This window comes from Drosophila virilis, chromosome 5, assembly GCF_030788295.1.
Source record: "Drosophila virilis strain 15010-1051.87 chromosome 5, Dvir_AGI_RSII-ME, whole genome shotgun sequence".
In the NCBI taxonomy this organism is placed as follows: domain Eukaryota; kingdom Metazoa; phylum Arthropoda; class Insecta; order Diptera; family Drosophilidae; genus Drosophila; species Drosophila virilis.
Window position 1 is genome coordinate 15,707,184 of NC_091547.1, and position 22,513 is coordinate 15,729,696.

The 22,513-nt window shown below is 41.2% G+C and overlaps 4 protein-coding genes across 4 annotated transcripts; 2 read left to right on the plus strand and 2 right to left on the minus strand.

Annotated features, from left to right (window-relative positions):
- Nucleotides 1–1,160: 1,160 nt before the first annotated feature.
- On the minus strand, nucleotides 1,161–10,426 carry Spred (Sprouty-related protein with EVH-1 domain). Its single transcript, XM_070210516.1, has 7 exons — nucleotides 9,844–10,426; nucleotides 8,604–9,056; nucleotides 5,677–5,854; nucleotides 5,447–5,615; nucleotides 3,345–3,424; nucleotides 3,214–3,289; nucleotides 1,161–3,146 (listed from the first exon to the last, which is right to left on the minus strand). The coding sequence occupies exons 2-7, from the start codon at nucleotides 8,621–8,623 to the stop codon at nucleotides 2,374–2,376; spliced, it is 1,296 nt and encodes a 431-aa protein (XP_070066617.1). The 5' UTR covers nucleotides 8,624–9,056; nucleotides 9,844–10,426; the 3' UTR covers nucleotides 1,161–2,373.
- Nucleotides 10,427–11,067: 641 nt separating this feature from the next.
- On the plus strand, nucleotides 11,068–13,753 carry eIF3b (eukaryotic translation initiation factor 3 subunit b). Its single transcript, XM_002049720.4, has 4 exons — nucleotides 11,068–11,264; nucleotides 11,391–11,706; nucleotides 11,803–13,355; nucleotides 13,416–13,753. Exons 1-4 carry the CDS (start codon nucleotides 11,150–11,152, stop codon nucleotides 13,502–13,504), a joined length of 2,073 nt encoding a protein of 690 aa, XP_002049756.1. The 5' UTR covers nucleotides 11,068–11,149; the 3' UTR covers nucleotides 13,505–13,753.
- Nucleotides 13,754–14,693: 940 nt separating this feature from the next.
- On the minus strand, nucleotides 14,694–15,209 carry LOC6624761 (uncharacterized). The gene has a single exon (XM_002049719.1). The coding sequence runs from the start codon at nucleotides 15,207–15,209 to the stop codon at nucleotides 14,694–14,696; it is 516 nt and encodes a 171-aa protein (XP_002049755.1).
- A 650-nt stretch (nucleotides 15,210–15,859) lies between these two features.
- Cc2d2a (Coiled-coil and C2 domain containing 2A) lies at nucleotides 15,860–22,506 on the plus strand. The gene is made up of 7 exons (XM_002049716.4): nucleotides 15,860–17,454; nucleotides 17,620–18,583; nucleotides 19,757–20,034; nucleotides 20,104–20,811; nucleotides 21,636–21,874; nucleotides 21,925–22,048; nucleotides 22,315–22,506. The coding sequence occupies exons 1-7, from the start codon at nucleotides 15,952–15,954 to the stop codon at nucleotides 22,504–22,506; spliced, it is 4,008 nt and encodes a 1,335-aa protein (XP_002049752.2). The 5' UTR covers nucleotides 15,860–15,951.
- Nucleotides 22,507–22,513: the final 7 nt, after the last annotated feature.

Genomic DNA, 22,513 nt, shown 5'->3' on the forward strand with positions numbered 1-22,513 from the left:
AATCGCAATATGAAAAAAGCGTTGTTTTATGCGTATGAAACTTGATAAAGCATTTGCTTTATTTGTCCTAAATTTTGCTGGACGCGGTCGTAAAAAGAATATTGTTCGTAATTGTTTATTAAATTGTGTTTTATTGGTTTGTATTTTTTTTGTTCACATTTTAAATACATTTATATGAATAAATATATTATTTATTTTGTTTAATTTGTTTTGCAATATTTTATATGCTGTTTCTTATGCATAAATTTATGTGATTTTCATTTTATGTATTGTATATAAACAAAGGATTGATTGAAAATTTCTTATGCATTTTTTTGGTGTTTAACAAATTGCTGCCATTAACTATTAATCTCTAGAATATTTTTGTTTTTTATTTATCTGTAAGAATTTGTTAATAAATAATGTAGCGAATTGTTTGCTATTGTTACTGAATCCTAGTTTTGTCGATTTTCCATTACTTACATTGAACATACATTTTCGTTTGTTTATGGACAGTTAAAATTTGAAATACATTTAATATATAATTTATATGTTTTTGTATGTTGGCATGCTTGTGGATCATTTAACATGTTAAAATTATTGTAGCTTTAACTAAATAATAAAAAGTAATTTAAAATTATACATGTATATTTAACATTTTGTACTTTTTGTTGAGTGTTTGTTCTTTGTTCAAAGTTTTTTGTTTGTTTGTGGTAGGTTTCTTGATCGAAACAAATTTCGTTCATTTATTTTCTTTTTTTAAGATACTGCATTTGCATTTTAGTAACAATTGCCCATGTTCTTAAAGGTTTTGTTTTTTAATATATTTTGTTGCTTTTTTTTAATGTGTTTTTTGCACAACCTTTGCTTATTTTTGAATAAATATGCATTTATAGTAAGAAATAAATTAATGCTTTTTTTTATTATTAATTTCATTTTTAATACACAAAAAATACTTAGGTTCTTTGCACATAAGTATTCAATTTTTGCCTTCTTTAATACGCTTTTAAACATTTATATATATAACTGCATATAATTTTTATTCATTTTTTTTTTTTTTTTTTGAAAACACTTATGTATTTTGTTATAACCCCATTTACAAATGAGTTAATATTTATTGGTTTGCGTAAACCAAATTGTTCATTTGTAATGGAAAAATTACAAATTGTTTTTATTTTTAGGTTGATTTAAGCGGCGCAAACGCATAATTGCAAAGGTTGCATTTTAATTGTTCAATTTTATTTTTTTTTTTAGCTTTTTATCTGCTTAAACTTAAAAGATTGAAACAATATGTGTTTTTTTTCTTTTGCAAAAGAAATATTTTGAATCTTCATGAGCCCTAAGAAGAGTCAAAAACATTCTTTTTAAATCGAAATAAATATTACATTAGGTTTAAAACAATTATGGCTGACAAATGAATTTTGTTGATCAATTGTTCAATCGAGAACGCCGTTGTTGCAAATTTACTTTGCCCGCTTTGAAAGGTTCAAAAACAATTTGCAATTCTTACTTGGGGTATTTAGTTTTAAATTTTCTTTTTTGTGTTTATAATATTTTTTTTAAAACAATATTTTTTCTTGTTGCATTTGCGCTTTGAGTTAATGCGCTTTGAGTTATATGTTATGCAAAATGTTCTTTCTTTCAGATTACAAATTTGTGCATTGTTAAAACTATAAACAAATTGGAATTACGCACAAAAATGTATATTCGCATAACTTTCGTGCCTTGCCTTGGCTTAATACTGTTCTCCAATTTCAAATTGTAAACAAAAGTTAAGTAGCAAAAACTTAAAGAACTAAAAAGAATTACTATTCATTAAGCATATGATACGTAAATTTAATATATATATATATATATGTATAAACAAATAGCCCGGTTTTTACAAAAGTATAATTAAGTGAAAGCTCTACACGTAAATTACAATTATAAATGTTAAATTGGTGCGTGTGTGTGTGCGTATGCATGTATGTGTGCACAAATGTGTGTGCGTTATTTGATCTTCATATATATATACAAAAAATTATGGCAAATCAAATGGAGTTACAAAATGATCAAAACTTAAACAAACTGGAAACTTAAAAAAAAAAAAATGGCAAATTAGACCAAAAACTTTTAGAACATCAGCCGTCCATAGTCGTTTTGGGCGGCCTTGCTGCTGCGCGGCTGCATCAGATATAACGGCTGTGGCGGATGGTGCTGAGGCGCGCCGAGACTGTGTGATAGCTCCCAGTTATAGAAATGCCTCTGTGGCTGCGACAGTGACTGCGACTGGCGCTGTTTTAGTCGCAGCAGCTGGCTCTTGTAGTTTTGCTCGTCGGGCTGCAAATGCTGCTGGTTTCTGGGCCTGGTGCTGTAGTCGTCGTCGTACTGTCCTTGCAATCTAGCCTCCAAATGTCAGACATGCGGTTTATGGCGGCCACCGCACACGCCGCAATGTATGCCAAGCAAATGGCATGCACGCATCGGTGGATAGCACCACAGGCAGGGAACGAACAGGGACAGCAGCGCCAGGCCCAACCAGCGCTTGGTGCAGCCCGCCTCGCTAACGCTACAATCGCACGGATGCTGCGCCGTCTCACCCTCCGCATCGCTCATGCAGTGATAGATCATGCACCGCGCACAGCCCATGCCCGAGATGCACTCGTAGCCGCTGCGAAACGGATCCGGCGCATACTCGCAGGCGCCACGCCTATTAAACTCTTCGCTATAAAGCTCATGACAATAGCGGCACCGCAGGCGCGTCTCCTTCTTGAGTATATCCGACACATTGGGTTTGTGCAGCGGCTTGTTGGCAGCGGATGTCGCCGACGTCTGCGCGGCGGCCATCGCCTGCGCCGCCTCCAGAGCATTGCGTTTCTTTACCGCACTGATCGACTCGCGGCGCGCATTCAACACTTGTGCGCCTACTGGCTGCTCCACCACAGGGTAATTATAGTCATGGTGCACAGCCGTCAGCGTTACATAGGAGTAATTTTCGCTGGGTGCAATCTGACCGGCAGGCGGCGGCGGCGGCAGCCCATCAGTTGAGCCGCCTGCATTGTTGCCGCTGCCGGGGCCCGGAGCCGTTGATGTTTTATCCGTCGATATGTAGTGTATGGTCGCCGCCGGTAGTTTCTCTGAATCGGAATTGTTGCTGTAGCTATCCTTATGTCGGTCGCTGACGCTTTCTGCAAGAATGGAACCGGTCAGTTTCGATTGAAATTACGAAATTTGAATAATATTTGGATGCATTACTGTGACTTTTTTCGCTGCCTTCTGGGCTTGAATGTATCTTTTGTAAACTTTCGCTTTCCACAGGTAAGTCCAGGGTCTGTGCATTGTCAATAATTAGCAACGTTTCAATAAAGTTTTTGTTACGAACTCACCATGAATACATCATCTTCACCAACCGAATCGTATTTGGTCAACGGCGGGCATATTATAGTGGGATTCGATTTGGCCAGTCCTGCGTGTGTTGGAATATATCAAAAATGGTTAGTTATATCAAATAGCTTGGCATAACAATGTTTACAGTTTATTTCAAGGCACACAGCAAATTAAATGCAAAGCTTTAAGAGAGCGTTGTCAATTAGTTTAAAGAAAACAGCGTATCAAATACAATTGAGAGTGTGTTTGAGCAATTGTAGATTACGGGTGTGCTCTATGTGAATAATACTACAAATTATGGTGTGCGCTGCAATTTTAAATGGAACTCAAGACATCCGAATAATGTCGACAGTTCTCGACACTTTAAACAACTTCCGGACCACAGTCCCTTCAGCTCTTGTTTAAAATGTCGAAGATCGACTTAATGGCTAGATCAATAATATACAAATTAAAAGAATTGGTGAGGTCAATAATGTAATAGGATAAGAGCATCATTGGTAACCCTAGCCAGGGTATTATAGTGTCACTATCTATGTTAATTATAACAGTACGATAAGTAAATATCGATAAAGAAAAGCGGCTGCAGAGAAGAAGTGGAAGGCAGTCTCTCTACAGTACTAGCAGTAAGAAGACGTGTTGTTAAAAATAAAAAGGCAACCCGAACATAAGTTAAATCAACGAAGAAAATCATACTATTACAATATTATTGATAATTTACTATAATATATATATATATATATCTATATAGAAAATTTTAAACAAAATCATATTAAATTTACTACTAGAATGTAAATTAATTAAAATACATATAATATTACAAATTCAAATATTTTTCAAAAAATATAAGTAAACCAAAAAAAACAAAAAAAAAATTAATTGCCTGATAAAAGGATTACCTTGCTAGGGTAAATTATGTAAGATTCTACATTCATTGATTCATTTTATTGTTATTTTTAGAAAGATTTTATATTTAATAGAATTAAACTATTACTAAAAGTATCAAAAACTTTTGTGCATCGCACACCAAAATATAAAAAGAAGAAAGTATCAGTAGAATATAAAATAGGTGACTATGTCATGGTAAAAAATTTTGATAGCACACCAGGAGTTTCAAAAAAGTTAATACCAAGATATAAAGGGCCTTATAGTATAGAAAAGATTTTAAAAAATGATAGATACTTGTTAAAGGATGTAGAAGGCTTTCAATTATCTCGCAACCCGTACGTTGGTATCTGGAATAGCCAAAACTTTAAGCATTGGATGCGAAAATAGGCAATAAGCATTAGTTATAAAGATAGATACACATATAAAAGACAGAGATCGGGAGCTCTCTTTGTCAGGATGGCCGAGTTGTAATAGGATAAGAGCATCATTGGTAACCCTAGCCAGGGTATTATAGTGTCACTATCTATGTTAATTATAACAGTACGATAAGTAAATATCGATAAAGAAAAGCGGCTGCAGAGAAGAAGTGGAAGGCAGTCTCTCTACAGTACTAGCAGTAAGAAGACGTGTTGTTAAAAATAAAAAGGCAACCCGAACATAAGTTAAATCAACGAAGAAAATCATACTATTACAATAATATTATCAAAAGGAACTGTGTCTAAAAACAAATATACGTTAAGTAATAATTAATTGATTCTAAATTCAAGTTGTAGTTACGAAGAAAAAAAACAGCAGCGCACACACGTGACTTTTTAAAAAGAAACCTCCTTAAACACTTACCAATTTCGTTTAAAATATATATTATGTGAATTTTGTTTAATGGTTGTTTTTGTAAATTTGTAATTTTGAAACAAATTGCACAATTCCAATAAATGTTTTAAGTTTTGATAATTTTGTTTTGTAGCAAGTTTTAAAAAAGAGCATAAAACATTAATTTTGCATTAGTTAATGAAGGCAAAAATTCTAAATGCAACGTCTAAAGTAGAACCGACGTTTAGCCAAGGTGTGTGTTATAAGGAAACTTAAACTAGATTAGTATATGCTAAACTGAAATAAAAGCAAGGATAGAAAACATCTTTGAGTGTGTTCTTTAAGCGACATGCAGCTAAATGGGAATGTGGAGGCTCGGGCCATAAAGATGCGGAAAACTGCCTACCATCAATTAGTTCATTATAGGCTCGAAGGACGCCCTTGTCAAAGGCACGCGCATCGGCTGCCGTTTGGAAAGTTAAACCGTTGCGCTGTTTGCCGGCGCGCCAATGATGAAATGTGGGCATTACTTTGTAATACTTCAGATCACGATTGATGACACAGCTTAAGATAACCTGCAAATGAATACACAATAGAATAGAATCAAGCTTTAATTGCATATGTTAACTAACTTACACTTTGATCAGAGATTCTTTGCCCATAGATGATGTAGTCATGACCCGACGCCAATGGGGATAATCTAGCTCGCTTGCGTATGGAAACATTTGCTAGACCACCCCCGGCCAACGGTAGCCAGCCTTCTGTGCTTTCGTCTCTGGTCATTACCTGTGCGCGTACTGTAACTAAGAAGTCGCTGCAATGAACAACAAATACAACAAATTAAAGAAAAGTTAACACTTTTCGATAGGCACAAAAACAATAGAATTAAAAACCAATTGAAAGTAGGAGAAATTGTAATCGACAGGCACCTGCTAAACGTGCGCTTTAAGCTTAATTTACGGTAAGATACTGTGGCCATTGCTGCTGCTCCGGAGTGACTGCATCCGCCCGTGGCAGTAGCTCACGTCTATATTCCCAGTGCGATAACTTAAAAGTGTAGCTAATTTGACTAATTCAATTTTCGACCAACGAAGCCATAGCAGAGCGACTCCAACTGCACACCTGTCGCTTTTATTCATGACAAAGCCAAAATAAACTAAAAATAATTATGGGTCCTTCTTTTCAAAACACACGTACATGCACACACACACACACACACAAACACAAGCGTTTGCTCATTGATGTGCTATTTCCGCACGTACACATACACACGTATGTGGCATATTAAGGGTAGCAAAAATATCTGAATTAAGAACCTGTAAAACTTTCATTTTGGGTTTCATTCTTGAAAAACGCAGCTACCGCAAAATGAGCTGGGAGTAAGGTGAATACAGGCCCAAAACAAGTCGGACGAACAAGCGAACAAAGCAACTCACGACCTGCGCAGAAGTTTGAAATGGAGTTTTAAGCGTAAACTTACTCAATGAAAAAAGCTTTCAGGGAGGAGTTGGTAGCCCGTCGCTTCTGACTCTATTTGCTTGTATATATATATATATATGTGTGTGTGTGTGTGTGTGTGTGTGTGTGTGTGTGTGTGTGTGAGTGTATACACACATTTGTCCTAGATTTGGCAAATTTTACAGAATGAACATGCACAGGGTCTGCCAAAGTAGACAAAAACGACGTCATAGCTGTGTCAAGGACTAGCTAGTGGCAGCGATAGCAGGTTGCAACGCGACATGGCGTACTTATGTATATGTATGTATGTATGTATGTGCATCGTTCGTACTCAAGGTGGGACGCACACGTCAGCATGTCTGGCCAAGGATGTCCATGCGGCGGTCAGGCCATGAATGAATTGCATTTTCTTTACACTTTCTACTACCAGGGCTGCCCTAGATGCATTCATGCAATTTGAATTTTGAAAAGAGCTTTTGCTTGCCCTGGTGGCAACGTCAATAAAAAAGTTTTACTGGAGTTGCCACTATGCAAGTTGTAAATGTGCATTTAAAAAACCAGAGGCAAAACACACACACACACACGCACGCACGCACTTACACACACACACACACACAGATGCATACATACAGACGACTTGTGTGAATATTCAGCAACAACTCCGCTTAAGACATGACACAAAGCCTGCCCCAAGCAAAAATTAAAAGTCCCAAGTCAGAAACAAAATCCTCAATTGACAAACTCCCAACAGTGCGCATGCGTGGAAAAGAGAGAGAGAGAGACACACAGAGAATCGGACTCCCAGTGTCTGCATGTATGTGCAAGTGTGTGCACGAAACAACGGGAGCTGGTCGTTGTCAATTGTTCAAGCATTTGTCTACGATCTGCATATGAAGTACATGTGTATGTATGTTAGTACAAAACATACTTATGTTAATGGCGACAGTTGCAACTGGTTTGAGAGCTTTTAAAGCACATCAAGCAACATTTATGCTGAGATATTTTACTACTTTTAAAAGCGCTAACACCCACAATTCTAAACCTTTTTATATATACGTATGTACATACAAATATAGTTTTGTCGCAGAGGCCTGGAGAGTGCAGCAACAACAAGCTATAAATATGAACGAACTGGTCTCCATGAATTGTGTTAAAAAAGCAACGGATTTTGTTTAAAAAAAAAAAGTTGACAAGACTATCCACTCATACGCATACACATAAAAGTAAATGTTTTTATAGTAATAAATGGAAATTGAATGCAAAATGCAAATCAAATTTATCGGCTTTCTTCTTTCAACCAGCAATTCGTACCAAGTAGAGGAACCAAAGCAAGCCATGAATGAAACTACAAGAGCCTTGGCTGTGGTATTGAATGTGTGTGTGTGTGTGTGTATTGTTATTGTTGTTGCTGTTGCGCAGACGTTGGTAAATTGAAATGGCATGGCTAGAGTGCTTTAGCTATAGCTTTAGCTTTAGCCAGTGGCTACTTCGACTGTATTTATGTCTGTCTGTCTGTCTGTCTATTGTAAGTGCTTCAATATGCGGCACATAAACAAGTAAGGAAGCGCGCAGGGCGAGTGACATCATTTTCAATGGGGCGCTACGCTTTAAACAGCAAGAAAAACAATTAGAAAAACAAGATAGTTGCTGGCATTCCGTTTCATTCATTAAAAGTGGCGACAGACAGACTATGCGGAGACATTGACACGGCGTTCTCAATACAAAGACATACACATATGTATGTATGTACAGTTTTATGCATGTACATGTGTGTGTGTATATATGCATGCATGCCTTGGATTGACCAGACAAATGAGTCACATTTCATTCATACCAAAGTAATGGTTCTTCAGCTTGATTAGCGCCGTCTTTCATTCAGAAATATTTGTTAGTATTTAAGTTCAATTAAATTGCATTTGTGCTTGTTAAATTGGCAGCAATTGTGTACATTAAATTGGGAGCGTGCACAATTAGGACACATACAAAGATACCCCTTGCATAAGTCTGGCAACGCTGTAAGCTTGACTTAAAGCTTCGCAACAGACAAACAATTATATTAGAAATAAGTATATTTACGTTAGGTTCACGTCAAATTGTACACTTACCTTTCATGTCCTTCTGTCATGGTTTGTAATCAGAAAGATTCTAATATAGCAGCGTATAGTGTCGGTGTTGTTCTTGTTGGTGGCAAAATACACCATGATTAAAGCATAAAGACATTCAGAGCCTGCTGCTGCACAAACTTCCGAAAAACAAGCGAGAACAACAACAGAAAAATGTAACTGTAACAATTACAGTTACGCTGGTTTGAGGCTTAGAAGCTTTTGTTGACTGTAGATATCTGGAGAGTTAGTATTGTTTTTATTGTTGGTCGTTTCAGCTGAGTTGTTGTTGTAGGTGGTTGTAGGCGCTTCGTTGCTTTGTTGTTGTTGTATATTTTTTGTTGTTTTACTGCTTTTCGTTTCGTTAGCTTTCTTTTGGCACAATATGAAAGACGACGCCTCTGTTTTGCAACTGTTTGAAAACCCGTTAAGTACTGCACCCGAGTTTAACTGCGACTGAAGAGCAAAACCGTTATATTTAATTAAATGTATAAATAATTAAAAATGATTTTTAATGAAAGCAAGTTCTTTTAGAAATAACAACAGAGCAGCAGACGGCGACGAACGGGCGACTTTTACTTTTTCAATACACTCGCAAACACACACACACACACACACGCACACACACTCTTGCACACACTATGTGGGCGTGTAGACAAACACTGTGGAAATACTTCATGGAGCAAATATATGTATGTCCAAATTTTTCCAAGCAACACAGATGTAACAGGCATCTCAAAATGAGCAAGAGAGCGCACGCACGCAAGGTTGAGCCTGAATCGAAATTGAGAGCGCACCAGCCCCAGCTAAAACAACAACAAAACAGTTGTATACAAAATTGTGGTATCTATTTAACTGTATAACTTTTATTGAAAAACGCAATTAGGTATATGTCACTTTCATTTGACTTAGATCTAGTTGTTAACTAAAGCCTGAAAATATATAAATCACTTTGCGCTGCGTACGACAATTCATTCATATATTTTATCAAGGCTACTGGCGCTTTGGTCTCTCTTGGCTTGTTTGGAGCACTCTCTTGGGTTCTCACTTGCTTGCTACGAGAGCGTCACTTGCGCATATACAAAAAAAAGGTAGCACACACACACACACACTCACACACAAGCACGCAGAAAGTGAGGTAGAACATTTTTGGGCGATTCTCCATGTATACACATAGTATATATAAATACATACATATATGTATATATGTTTTTTATTGCCTATCCTGCAGCTTGTGACATACTTATATTATATTCACGTACAAGCACATTATTTGCAATAAATATATATTTTGTTGCTGCAATGATCGCGTTAGTAAATGTTTACGATGGCATGTGCTTTGCTATTGTTTCATTTTATTTCATTACTTTTTTTTGCACTGCGAATTTAGGTTAGTATATGTTGGATTTTTGATTTAGCGCAGACATAACGACCGTGAAGGAGGTGGCAGGTGAGGGCGCGGATGCGTACGGAACGGAGAAGGAGACGTGGTGTATCGGAATTTTTCTCTATTGGATAACAGCTTTTCGCATTTTATACCGTTTATCACGTTTCTGAAATGGCAGACACATTATACCACTTATTTGTGGCAATCTTTTCTATTCTTTGCACTTTTTGCAAGTTGTCTCTTTGGACACAAAAGCAATTCTGGTCTCAGATGGCAACTGCGTTTGCTTGGAAATTTTTCACTCGCGTATCGGTTTAAAAGCTTTTATGTGTTAATATTTATATTAACTTTTCACTTAATTTAAATGCATAAGGTTTCATTCTTTTTTATTACTTTTATGCAGATTTTACACCTACTGCCTCTTCTTCTTGTCGAAAAAAAAAGAATGAAATTCCAAACGAGATGTTATTTAACATAACATCGACAACTTAAGTAACATTTGCAGAATGTTATTAACAGATAAAAATACATAGAAAAACTATCGAATAGTTTGTGGATTTAAAATTGAACCAAAAGATCAGAGCGTATGCAGTGAATCTTAGATATTTTGACAAATGTATTTAATCTTAGACAAAAAAAACTCTTTTAATATTAAACTCTAAAACTACATCTGCGCTAGTATTATCGATATATAAATACTTTTACGATGTCACTGCTGTTGAGCTTTAACACATTCGGCGTTTTTAATATAATGTATTTAATTAATTAAACTGTAATTATTGGAGATTTTTCAGTTTAGTTTCATTATAGTTTTGAATTATTATTTCTTAATAACAGTTTGGACATCTAAGAACATTGTTGTAAATAAAAATTAAGAGCTTTTGTTGCATTTTCCAAAAGGATTACGTAGCCCTACTCAGAAGTTAACGCCTACTACCATTATGTTCTTGATAAGTAACTGTTATTTTGTCGCTGTTATTGTTTACATTTTATTTACAGCTCTGTAAAAATGTATCGGTAGATTGACACTCTTGTTACAAGTAGCCGATAAGTAAATATCGCTCATCTCTAGCATTAACATTTCCTTTTTTATGTGCGTGTGTGTGTTTGATGACTGCGGGAAATTGGCTGCCGTATATAATTCGCAAATAAATCGCTGAAAATGGCTAAAAAGAAAAGTGAAGAGCATTCGGGAGCCGATGCAAACGATAGCGATTACACCGAGGAGCCAAACTTCGACGATCCTCCCAATTTTGTGGACAATATCAGCGATGAAGGCAAGTTTGGGCCTTGCCAGCGCAGCACACGCGCTACAAGCCACCGCCGACTAATGCAAAAACAAACATAACCTCAATCTGAGTGTTAATTTTATGACAATTGCAATAATGCCCATATTATTGCAGATTTACTTGGGGATATGCTGGCTCAACGCCCATCGGAGGCCGATGGCGTCGAGAGTGTCGTTGTGGTCGACAACATGCCAAAAGTGGAACCGAGCCGCCTCGAGAAACTAAAATCGGTTATCAACAAGCTGTTTTCTCAATGCGGTGAAATTGTCAACGTTGTCTATCCCGTCGATGAAGAGGGCAAGACAAAGGGCTATGCGTTCATGGAGTATAAGACCGCAAGCCAGGCTGAGGATGCGGTTAAGAAGCTGAACAACCATCGTCTGGACAAGAATTACACCTTTGCTGTCAATTTGTTTACAGACTTTCAAAAGTAAGTTGTTGCTTTGCAAATTTTTTAACAGATAAGAAGATATATTTGTATGTGTTAAGACACTATCTAAAATGAATGCCTACAATTGATAAATAGGTATGAAAATATACCGGAGAAATGGGAGCCGCCAACGGTGCAACCCTTCAAGGTACAGAGCGATCTGTACAATTTCATAAACGATCCCGATGCCTACGATCAGTACTGCGTGGCGGCAGAGACAGCTCCCAATTGCGTGCAGGTTGGCTTCTGGCAGAATACTCTCCCGGAACCTAATGAGCTAGAGACGCGTGAACGTTTTACTGACACTTTTGTCAAGTGGTCTCCATTGGGCACGTATGTGGTCACCTTCCACAAACCTGGAGTGGCCATTTGGGGAGGCAGCAGCTTCCAAAAGATTCAAAAGTTTCCGCATCCTGGCACTCAATTCGTTGAGTTTTCGCCCTGCGAAAATTACTTGGTTACGTATGGTCCGACGCCGACCGGCCAAAAGATCATCATTTGGGACATACGCACCGGAACTGAGAAGCGTTCCTTTGTGGGTGATGGGATGTCAGTGTTGTCAATGTTCCGCTGGTCGCACGATGACAAATTTGTGGCACGCATGGGCGAAAACTCGATACACATTTACGAGACACCATCGTTTTATTTGCTGGATTTAAAATCTATTAAGATTCCGGGCATACGCGGCTTCTCGTGGTCGCCTACGGACAACGTAATTGCCTACTGGGTGGAAGAACAGAACCAGATACCCGCACGCGTGACGCTAATGGAGATACCCAAAAAGCGGGAGACACGCAACAAGAACCTCTTCCATGTGGCCGACTGTAAGCTTCATTGGCAAAAATCTGGCGATTATCTATGCGTCAAGGTTGATCGCTACTCTAAGTTGAAGAAGGACAAGAAGGAGCTGGATGTCAAGTTTCTGGGCATGTTTTACAACTTTGAAATTTTTCACATGCGCGAAAAGGAAATACCCGTGGATTCGGTGGAGATACGTGAGCTTATCCTCGCGTTTGCCTGGGAGCCCATAGGTAACAAGTTTTCCATTATACACGGCGAGCCCAATTCTTCGAACGTTAGCTTCTATGAGGTCAACAAGGGTGTTAAGCCAAGCTTGGTCAAACGCTTGGAGAAGAAGTCATGCACTCATCTGTTCTGGTCGCCACGCGGTCAGTTCATAGTGATGGCCAATCTTACCATGGGCACCTTTGAGTTTGTTGATACAACCAACGATTACATCATCAGCGCATCACCGGATCACTTCCGCGCCTCCGAGGTAGAATGGGATCCAACTGGTCGCTATGTCGTGACTGGCGTCTCGTCTTGGAAGGTCAAAGAGGATACGGGCTTCAACATGTACACCTTCCAGGGTCGCATCATCAGGCGCACCATTTTGAAGAACTTTGTTCAGTTCCTCTGGCGCCCGCGACCGCCGACGCTTCTCAGTGAAGAGAAGCAGAAGGAGATAAAGAAGAACCTGAAGAAGTACTATCCTGTATTTGAGCAAAAGGATCGCCTGCGTTTGACCCGTGCCTCCAAGGAGCTGCTCGAGAAGCGCTCACAGCTGCGTGAGACTTTCATGGAGTACCGCAACAAGCGCATTGCAGAGTGGAAGGATCAGAAGAGCCGTCGCGTCATGCTCAGAGGGCGTAAGTTAATTACAGCTAACTGTGAACTTGCTTTTAAAGATTTAATTATTTACTTTGCAGATGTGGATACGGATAATTTGGAAACCGATGAAGTCGATGAGGAAGTTGTTGAATTTTTAGTCAAGGAAGAAATAACCCTGCTAGAGTAGACGACCCCCAAAACTGCGCCCACGTCCTCCCCCTGTTTTCACATTAATTAAAGCTGGTGGCTCAGACTTGCGACGCAACGTGACAACGTCCCGGCAACATCCACTTGTCGGGATTCATTTGCAAACACGTATCGCGTCATTAATATTGCAACTAAGCTTAACCATATTAAATAGCTTGCGTTACATACATATGCACACATATACATACACTTATATCTATATAAATTTGATCCTTAAGCACAAAAGTAACGTCACATCATTTTATATTAACTAAAGTCAAGCTCACGAACAACTTTATAACTGGATAGAATCGAGCACAACCAACAAACAACATGTCCGAGACCACATTGTCAGCCATTAGAAGTAAATTTGCATTGTATTTGTATGTTAACAGCAAAAAGAAAAGGAAAACGAAACGGCGTTTATATTTAAATTTTTCATGAGGGCGGGCGGGCCAAAAACTCAAAACTGAAATAAAAGCCAGTTACCATTCGAATCTATTTTCACATTCAACAGTATTTTTGCTCCTAATTATTTTTATTTCACAAATTTGTTAAGGTTATAGAATAATCGAAGAGTTAGAATTAATTACCCGACTTAGAATTTTGAACAGATCTATTGTTAAAGCCCCTTTGTAGACTTGAAAGCAATCAATTCGGCTTTAGTGTCTGTCTAGATTAAAAGATAGAGTGGAAAATAGTGAGTAGTACAAAGAATTGACCCCTTGTCAAAAACAGATTTATTGATTCAATTATTTTGGAACATTTATATATTTTTGATCAGTATATTAAATTGCTATAACAGAAATTCCCGATAGAAATAAGAATTCCTTTTATAACAGGTTATCATATCCTACATCTGCCACATGTGAAAGGTATTGAATCCTCCTCAGGGATTACAGTCTTTCCTTGTTCTCCAATCCAATTAGAATCATATTTCAATTCAAATAGGATATTTTACATAGCACCCAGGCAGAGAATGCAAATACCCTATGTACCTCGTTGAATTCTAAAAATTTAAAAATATATTCTTATCGGTCTGCAGTGCAATCTTAGAAACGAATCGGTTATCCCAACAGCGAGAGGTTCGAATAATTCTCTGTTTGCTTCAACACCAAGGAATTTGAGCATGACGCCAGATCAAGCGTTTCATCGTCAGTGGTTGGATCAAAAAAAGATTTCTATAATAATTACTCAAAGTTTTTCACGGGAAAGGGCGGATTGTTGGCCTCGGTGGCTGTGCTTAGCACAGAATGAGCATCGTTATCTGGCGTTGTGCCAGGCGTATGCCAAATCTGCGATACTATGGAGCTTATTGTGTCCAGGCTGCGAAAGCATAGTTCCGATGAATGGCTGATGGCATCTCCCAGCAGATACCGCTTGCTGTGCTGCAGTAATTCATCAATCTGTGCCATGTGGCGTATCAGGAGCGGATCCAAAATCTCGTCAAAGATCCAGACGCTGGACTGGGGCGCGGCGATGACCACCCAAAGCACGACCAGCAGCTTCGCCTCCACATACAATGGCAGCCAACTGAACAATGCGTCTCCGAACAGCTCAATGCATATAAGCCACGCATAGACAACCCAGTACTTGGCCCACGCATTCAGCTCCTCCTCGCCCAGCGCATTCTGCGTGTGGCGAGCCGGCACTATGACGCCAAAAACGATAACCAGGATACGCGTCACGAAGCCAAAAAAACACATTTGGAAGATTTCGTTGTCAAATAATTGGTTTACTATAAATTAAAAAAAAAAATTTGTAAATGAAATATATTTTTCGATCTGTATTCAACACTTCTGTAACTAAAAAATATATCTATATTTATATTTTTGTATTGGAATTAAAGCCTACTTAACTTAGGAATGTTTAATGGAACTGAAATAATATAATGTTAAATAGACTTGCAGATGAAAGTAGAACACATCCCCCAGCCGAGACAGTCTGGTCAATTTATTTTTCTGTTTCTGTAAATTGAACTTACTTCTAGCTAAAAGAACAATCTGTCGAAAATTAAGGTCCTTGATTTAAATTAGGGTCATAGAAAGAAGTTAACATATTTTTGATTGATTTATAAAGATCGGAGTGGATATATTTTAATGAACATGACTGCCTAAATACAAAGATTCGATTATTTTGGTATTTATTTAAGCATATACAATTTAAATATAAACAAATTGCTGCTTGCTTCACAGAAATTGCCTCATTTAAATAAGAGTTGCATTTTTCAGTTGGCAGCTGTGGTGAATTTGAATTCAAAATAATCGATTTGTAAGCGTATTTTAAATATCGATAATCGATAACCGCCGCGCACTTTCCCAATGGCTGTCATGGCAACTGGAACACCCTGTGCAAAAGCAAAACAAACGGTAACTTTTGTTTTCAGAAGTGACAGGCGTTGCTTGTTTTAAACAAATTTAATCAGAGAACAGGGCGTGGCAAATAAATATGGAGCGAGAAGCCGATTCTGTGAAAAGCAAGCGCAGCAAAAAGAAACACAAAACGCAAACGACCCGCTCTTATCGCAAAACCGAGAGAGAAGTGCAAATGTTGCTGTCCCAATGCGGAAAAGTCTTCGGACAACAAGATTCGCAGGAATCGGAAGCAAGGAGTCTGCAGTTCTTCCATTACTCGGACGCAAACGAGTCTGCCGCCATTTCGAATCGGGATAAACAGCGAATCGATGAAGTCGCATCTTCACCCAATTTAGCTGCGAATTTTATACAAATCGAGCTGTCGGAGCCGCCAATTGTCTCACCTCAGTTGCACAGACAGTTGCATCGCTACGACAACAGCTTCCTGTATACGCCCGGCGATAGACTACATTTGCCGCTGCAGTTCATCGATGGCGGCTCTGACTTAAAGCCCTATCAGATTCGTATGCTCAATCGCTATCTGGAGGAGGCCAAAGCCAACGGGAATGGCGGCAAGCTAAGTGCCGGGCTAGTAGCTCAGCTCACGGACTCGGACTCGTGCCGTTTTATCATCGATGCGACTCTGTATCGAAGCAATTGTCCGAGGCTGTTTAAAGGCGTCTTCCTGGCGCCCGTGCCGTTCGCTCAGTTTCAGGGACTGCCCACGAGTCGTTGTCTGAAACTGTGCCTCAAGCAGCTGCGCTTCAGCGCCCATCCGCAGTTTCTGGAAGAGCATCGCCTGGCGCAACAGCTTGAAGATCTTTACGACCTATACATGCACAATGTTAAGAATAAGATTTGCAAGAAATTGCGCGAGGAGCTGCAAATAGCTCGCAATGTCGCTGCTCGGCTGATCGATTCAAGCAGCCATCAGCAGCCGCAGGAGCAATCATCGCAGCTGGCTGCGCACATTCAGCGCCAGCTGCAATTGACCCAACAGCTGCGGATACGCTACTACGCCGAATCCACGGCGCAGCGCGTATTGCTTCAACGCCTGCTCACACAGTGGGCCAAGCTGAAGGAGTTGCGCAAGCAGCAACAGTTCCAGTGCACACGCTTTAGGCTTAGCCTGCGGCTGGTGCCGCCAGCTGACTTGGATGCCTCCTGCTCAGCATGGAAGGAGCGTTTCGAGGCCGATCTGGCCGAGGTGTATCGTGAGCATTTGGAGGTCTACTATCATCGGCGACACATCTGGAGCAGCGAGCAGTCCTCAGTTTCGCACGCCAAGCCGCCGCGTAAGCCGCAGTTTGCTGAGATCATGGAGAGCTTGAAGGCGGAATACGAGCGTGCTTTTCAGGATCCTGAGGAGCCAAGGGTGTACCTGCTGCGGCTGCCAAACGATGAGACAACGCTGCACTCCAGGCCAAGTAACGAGCAGTTGAATCCGGACCGCAACTACTACTTAAAGCTCTACTTGGACGACCAGTTTGTGGCTCAGACGCGCAGCTATCGCCTGGAACCGGATCTGCATGTGGACATGAACGAGAGTCTTGGCGTTCTGCTCAATCGCTCGCATCCAGAGCAGCTCAACATTTGGGTAAGCTGTTAAATACTTTATTCTGGCAATGTCCGACCGAAAATGGGGTTGGAGCTGTCTCCTCCATGTGCAGGAAACCACCATTATACCCTTTTCTATACATTTTCAATTCATGCAGAGTATCTTTCTATCTTTATCATAATTCTTTACCATGTTTGATTGCAGCTGTATGAGAAATCTACGATAACGTCACACAGTCGAAGACTTGCTCTGATGAGCACTCCGCTGAAGGTGACGGAAAGGGGCAAGACGGTACAGAAACTGGCTTTCCAGGTGGCCGCAACTTCGGCTGCAGTGCGTCCCAAACTGGCTGGCGATCTCTATCTGCACATCGACTATTATTGTCCCGATGGCGCCATCAGCAGCGATCTGGACGACATACAGAAGCTGCCGGAGACGGTTTGTCAAACGTTCAGGGCAGACAGACTGCCGATGGCGGCCACGGCCGCAGAGGTGAGGGCCACGCCTCGGTCACCCAGCGATGCAGGCCACGTTATTGCGGGCCCGCTAATCTTTGCCGAGCAACAGCTGCAGCTGTGCGGCATTGCGGAGCTTCTGCAGAACAGACGCTTTCAGCTGCTGCATTCGCGTCACCAGCAACGTAATTTTCACACAAAGCAGCTTAGCTTTGTGCCCGCCCTGGAGCATGAAATTGTGGAGTTGGAGGAACTTGAGCCGCATGCAAATGTCGCTCAGGTGCTGGATCCGGGCACTGTTTGGAATCCAATTGATCTGCACAAGCATCGCGGCCGCAAGTTTCTCCATCTGCTGTACGAGACCATAACCAGCCAGTGTGTGCAAAGGGCTAAGCTGTTGCAAACGCCGCTGCCGCTGATCCAGCTGCTGGGCGATGGCCTGGAGCAGTCCACCGGCTGGTCAGCGCTTTGGCGCGCGTTGTGCTCCCTGCTATTTGGACAAACAGCCGCGCTTCCGCGCGAGCCCACATGGCAGCCGCAGCCAATGTGTGCCTCGGATGTGGTCCAACAGTTCAACATCTCACTGCAAGTGGTGCGTGCAACCGGTGTGCCAGTTCGCAGTCGCCACATCCTCAACGTGGAGCAACAGGTCAGGCGCAGCAGCAGCACAGGCACAAGCAGCGATCTGAGCGCCAGTCTCTTTGTAACACAAAGTGAGTAGCATACACATAAGCTAGGAGCTTTATTTCAATGAAGGTGAAAACTCCTGCTGAACAAATAGATAATAAATAGAATGCTTACAAAAATTCGTCCTCTCTGCAGGCCCCAACTGCTTGCACATCCCAACCAGCTCTAGCTTCAGGTGCAGCCACAGCTGCAGCTGCAGTCACATTAACAGGGCTTGTCTGCGATGTGAAGCAATCATCGACACTTATTTTGTGAGCAGCCCAGACATTCCAGGCATCCCAGCCATGAATTTCTCTCACAATTTTTGCGCAGTCGAGGGACGCTTTAATGTCGTCGGAACGCAGATCATCACAGTCAACATTGCATATATTTTTGGGTCCTCCCGTTAGCGATTTACACCACCAGCCATCACTGATTTGAAATATTCCGTAATTGCGATAACCTTCGGCAGTTTTTGCACTCAATGCGTCTGTTTTGTAGTCACTTAACAGGAATGCGATAGTAACCCATCTGGGTATTTCATCGCGCTGCACTTTGAGTCTATCCAGCTCTATCGCGAGGCTGCAGCGATCAAAAATCTTCTGGCCACTTGCTAGGCCCGCCAGGCCAAGCTGCATCAACACCAGCAGAGCGGACCACTTAAATATGACGTCCTTCATTGCCATGCCACGTCTAAGTACTAAAGAGCATTATGTTCACTTAGCTCCCAACAAGCTAATTTTATATCATAAAGGCAAGGTTATCTTTGACACGGTCATACCCAACGGTATCGCGTAGCCAGCTCTTGATTTGGTCACGCGATTTGATTGCGCTTTCTAGAAAGTAAAAGTGTTCTAATCTAAAGAGTTCGTTGAGTCCTGCCGACCTCGTAACACCCTGCTTACAATGTTAACTTAATTCAGTCTACACGATTCCATCTCAATGCAATGTCAGTCCCACTTTGACCTTGAGAAATGCATATCTTTGCCATTTGCTTGTCTGGGGATCGATAATATGTTCCCGATTTTCAAAGAGGCTCATCATTAGTTCATATGCTAAGCGACTTTAGCTCTACAAAGAGAATGTATTAGTTTCCGACCAAATTGGCTCGTTGAATCATGCTTTGAAGATCGTATCGACGCTTATCGACATCCGGCTAGCAATTGCAACATATATTATGTGCGAAATATATTGTAAACCTTTGTTAATCTTTTTTGCAGCACTTATGTACTCGAACGTGCGTCCATTTATAACATTGAGCTATGGCCAAAGGCTCTGTCGCAGTCGCACGGCAGAAGGATCGAATCCCACCTGGAATGAGCAGCTACAGCTCACGGGTCAGCCGAATGATCTGCGTGAAGATCTCAAAATCAGCCTGTTCGACGAGATGGTCGAGCAGCAGTACACGGACGAGGCGGCTGATATCTACCAGCGGGTGCAATGTAACTGGCTCGGCGAATATCGTGTGCCCATGAGCAGTCTGCTAGCCAGTCGCAAGGTGAGTGGCCATAAAGGACAGGACATCCGCATAGACAGCCGCGACTAACCAGCCCCTTGTCCATTTCAGTTTGAAGGATGCATCGAGCTAAGCATGCCCAAGGTGCTGGTCGGCTACAAGAGACCGCTCATCGAGTCTGTGACAAATATATCCGTGGAGCAATATCCCGAGTTCAAGGAGAGCGTTCATCTATGGTTCTATCTGAGCATCGAGCCAGGCTGCCAGGTGACGCCGCTTCAAATAGGCGGCCTGGCATGCGCCGAGCTGCCCGAGCTGCAGCAATTTGTGCGCGAGCGACGTCTGGAGCTGCAACAGTTGCTGCCGCATCCGCAGCGCTATGTGGAGCCTCTCGTCTGCACTTCACACGGCAAGCGGGTCTGCCTGACGCGTCTGCTGGAGCCTGTGCCATTGCCCAATGAGACCCAGCTGGAGCGTGTTTGTCGTTTTGTCTCGTTGCTCAGCCCGGTGCGCAGTCAGCTGGATGCCTGCCAGAACTTTCAAGGCGTTTGGCTAGACAATCAGGCCCTGCTGGACAGCACCTGGTGCTCCGCCAAGGATTTGGGCGTGTTGCTCTGCAACTATATGCTGTCGCTGGGCCTCGAATGCTGGCTGGTACTTGGACTGGCCTGTCCCTATGGCGAGTGCACATTTGTCATCTATCGACAGCCGGAAAGCGGCGACCTGCTGCTCGTGGCACCCACCACAGGCAAACGCTACCAGCTGCAGGATATCTTTTGCCCACTAACGCGAGTGTACTCCATTGTGGCCGCAAAAAACGTGAGTGGCCCATAGATAGATCTTCTGCCTGTTCGAAGATTAAGTACTCGTGAAACTAGAAGAATCCGCTAAATCAAATAAGTTTGGGCAGGAAACATTTCTTTTGGTTTTTCAAGATACGTTAATCAACCTTTGCACTTCGAAGCAAAATCTTATCAAAATCGGACTACTGTATCAAATACATAGCATAGGTATATGTCCACAAGGTAGCCGTGCTTCTGCTAGAGATTGGTCGAAATACGTAATATAATTTTTAGCAAATGTAGGCCCCCTTCGACGTAGCTTCTTTCAAATCAAATGCCTTCTCCATGAAACTGATAAGAATATGTATAGACATTCTGTTGTTTTGAGTATGTATCTTGGTAATTTAAGGAGCTCGTGTAGTATACACAGATCTATACACAGATTATAGCTCTATATATTAAGGTGTAATACCTAAATCGAGTGTAATAGAGACAAGGAAGCATCTCCCGTAGCTTTGTGCGGCAATCCTTCGCGTTGGTCAACAAACAAGTTAAGTTCTTATCGGTCGCCTCAATTCAATTGTTTTGATAAGAAACGTTTATCTGAGTTCATATACTTAGTATAGTTAGTAGTTAGATAGTTAGTATAGTTAGATATTCACGCACATTACACATTTTAAGCCTTGATTATGTCGTAAAAATATGAAAACTGACGAAATTGAAGGAGCTACAAGCACAGTTAGAAGTTAGAATATTTGTAAAGGTAGCCCGACGTTGAGTTCGGGATATCTTGTGGTCCAACCCTTACGACTAACGTACTTGTTTTTGTTTTTATCAAATTATGCTTGTTTTTTGCAACAGATATATATCAATATTCAGACGGAGGAGCGCGTGAGCATGACAAATTTCGACGTACAGAATGGCGAATGTTGGCTGCCGCTGTTTAACAAGCGGCAGGAGGCGCCGCAGTGTGGCATACACAAGCTGGACTATGTGTACAAGCGCAGCTACGAACTAAGCCAGCTGCAGAAGCACATTGAACGCAAGATCATGAAGAAGATAAGCGCTTGGCGCACCACACGCAAAACATTCTGGAATCGGTGGGTGATACAGCAATCAGGACAATCAACTGTTAACCAAATCCCTGTAGTGCCTTTCAGCCGCATCTGCTGCGAATCTTAAGCGAATTGGAGAACCTAAGCACAAGCGCGGGCAGTCGCTACGATGAGCCCGCCTACAGCGAGGAGCTGGAACGCGAGTATCCCAACTGCCGGGTGAGTTTCGCTTGATATACCCTGAATACCTTAAAGTATTCACTATATCATAGACTATAAAAGCTAGAGACTTGCAATTTTGAACGTAGCTGCTCATTGATAGCTGCACAATTGGCTGACTTGAAGCTTCTATTTAAAATCCTGTAAAACAAACAGTTTTAGAAGATTTGCGAATCCATTTATATCATTTGTTGCCTTATAAGCTAGCCTTTTAATATCGATATCGTGATATCAGTTGGGAATGAGAGCATTTGTTTTAATCACAGCTTTACGGGTTTACAATGAACTTTGCCTACACCAACCTGGCAGCCATATCGGAGCGCATTCGCACCACCTGCATACACTATAACAACAACGCGGACGTCGAGTTCTGTGTGGCGGTGCATATCAACGCCTATGTAAACGACGTGCTGTCGGTTTGGGTGTTCCTGCTGTCCATAGTGCCACTGGTGGGCTGATTGTGAT

Coding starts and splice junctions, on each gene's coding strand:
- Spred (XM_070210516.1), bottom strand. CDS start 8,623: ATGACAGAAGGACATGAAAG. Junction 5,855..8,603: donor ATGACAGAAGGACATGAAAG/GTAAGTGTACAA, acceptor TGTTCATTGCAG/CGACTTCTTAGTTACAGTAC. Junction 5,616..5,676: donor AAAGAATCTCTGATCAAAGT/GTAAGTTAGTTA, acceptor ATTCATTTGCAG/GTTATCTTAAGCTGTGTCAT.
- eIF3b (XM_002049720.4), top strand. CDS start 11,150: ATGGCTAAAAAGAAAAGTGAAGAGCATTCGGGAGCCGATGCAAACGAT. Junction 11,265..11,390: donor GGACAATATCAGCGATGAAG/GCAAGTTTGGGC, acceptor ATATTATTGCAG/ATTTACTTGGGGATATGCTG. Junction 11,707..11,802: donor TTGTTTACAGACTTTCAAAA/GTAAGTTGTTGC, acceptor ATTGATAAATAG/GTATGAAAATATACCGGAGA.
- LOC6624761 (XM_002049719.1), bottom strand. CDS start 15,209: ATGTGTTTTTTTGGCTTCGTGACGCGTATCCTGGTTATCGTTTTTGGC.
- Cc2d2a (XM_002049716.4), top strand. CDS start 15,952: ATGGAGCGAGAAGCCGATTCTGTGAAAAGCAAGCGCAGCAAAAAGAAA. Junction 20,812..21,635: donor CCATTGTGGCCGCAAAAAAC/GTGAGTGGCCCA, acceptor TTTTTGCAACAG/ATATATATCAATATTCAGAC. Junction 21,875..21,924: donor CGCAAAACATTCTGGAATCG/GTGGGTGATACA, acceptor AAATCCCTGTAG/TGCCTTTCAGCCGCATCTGC.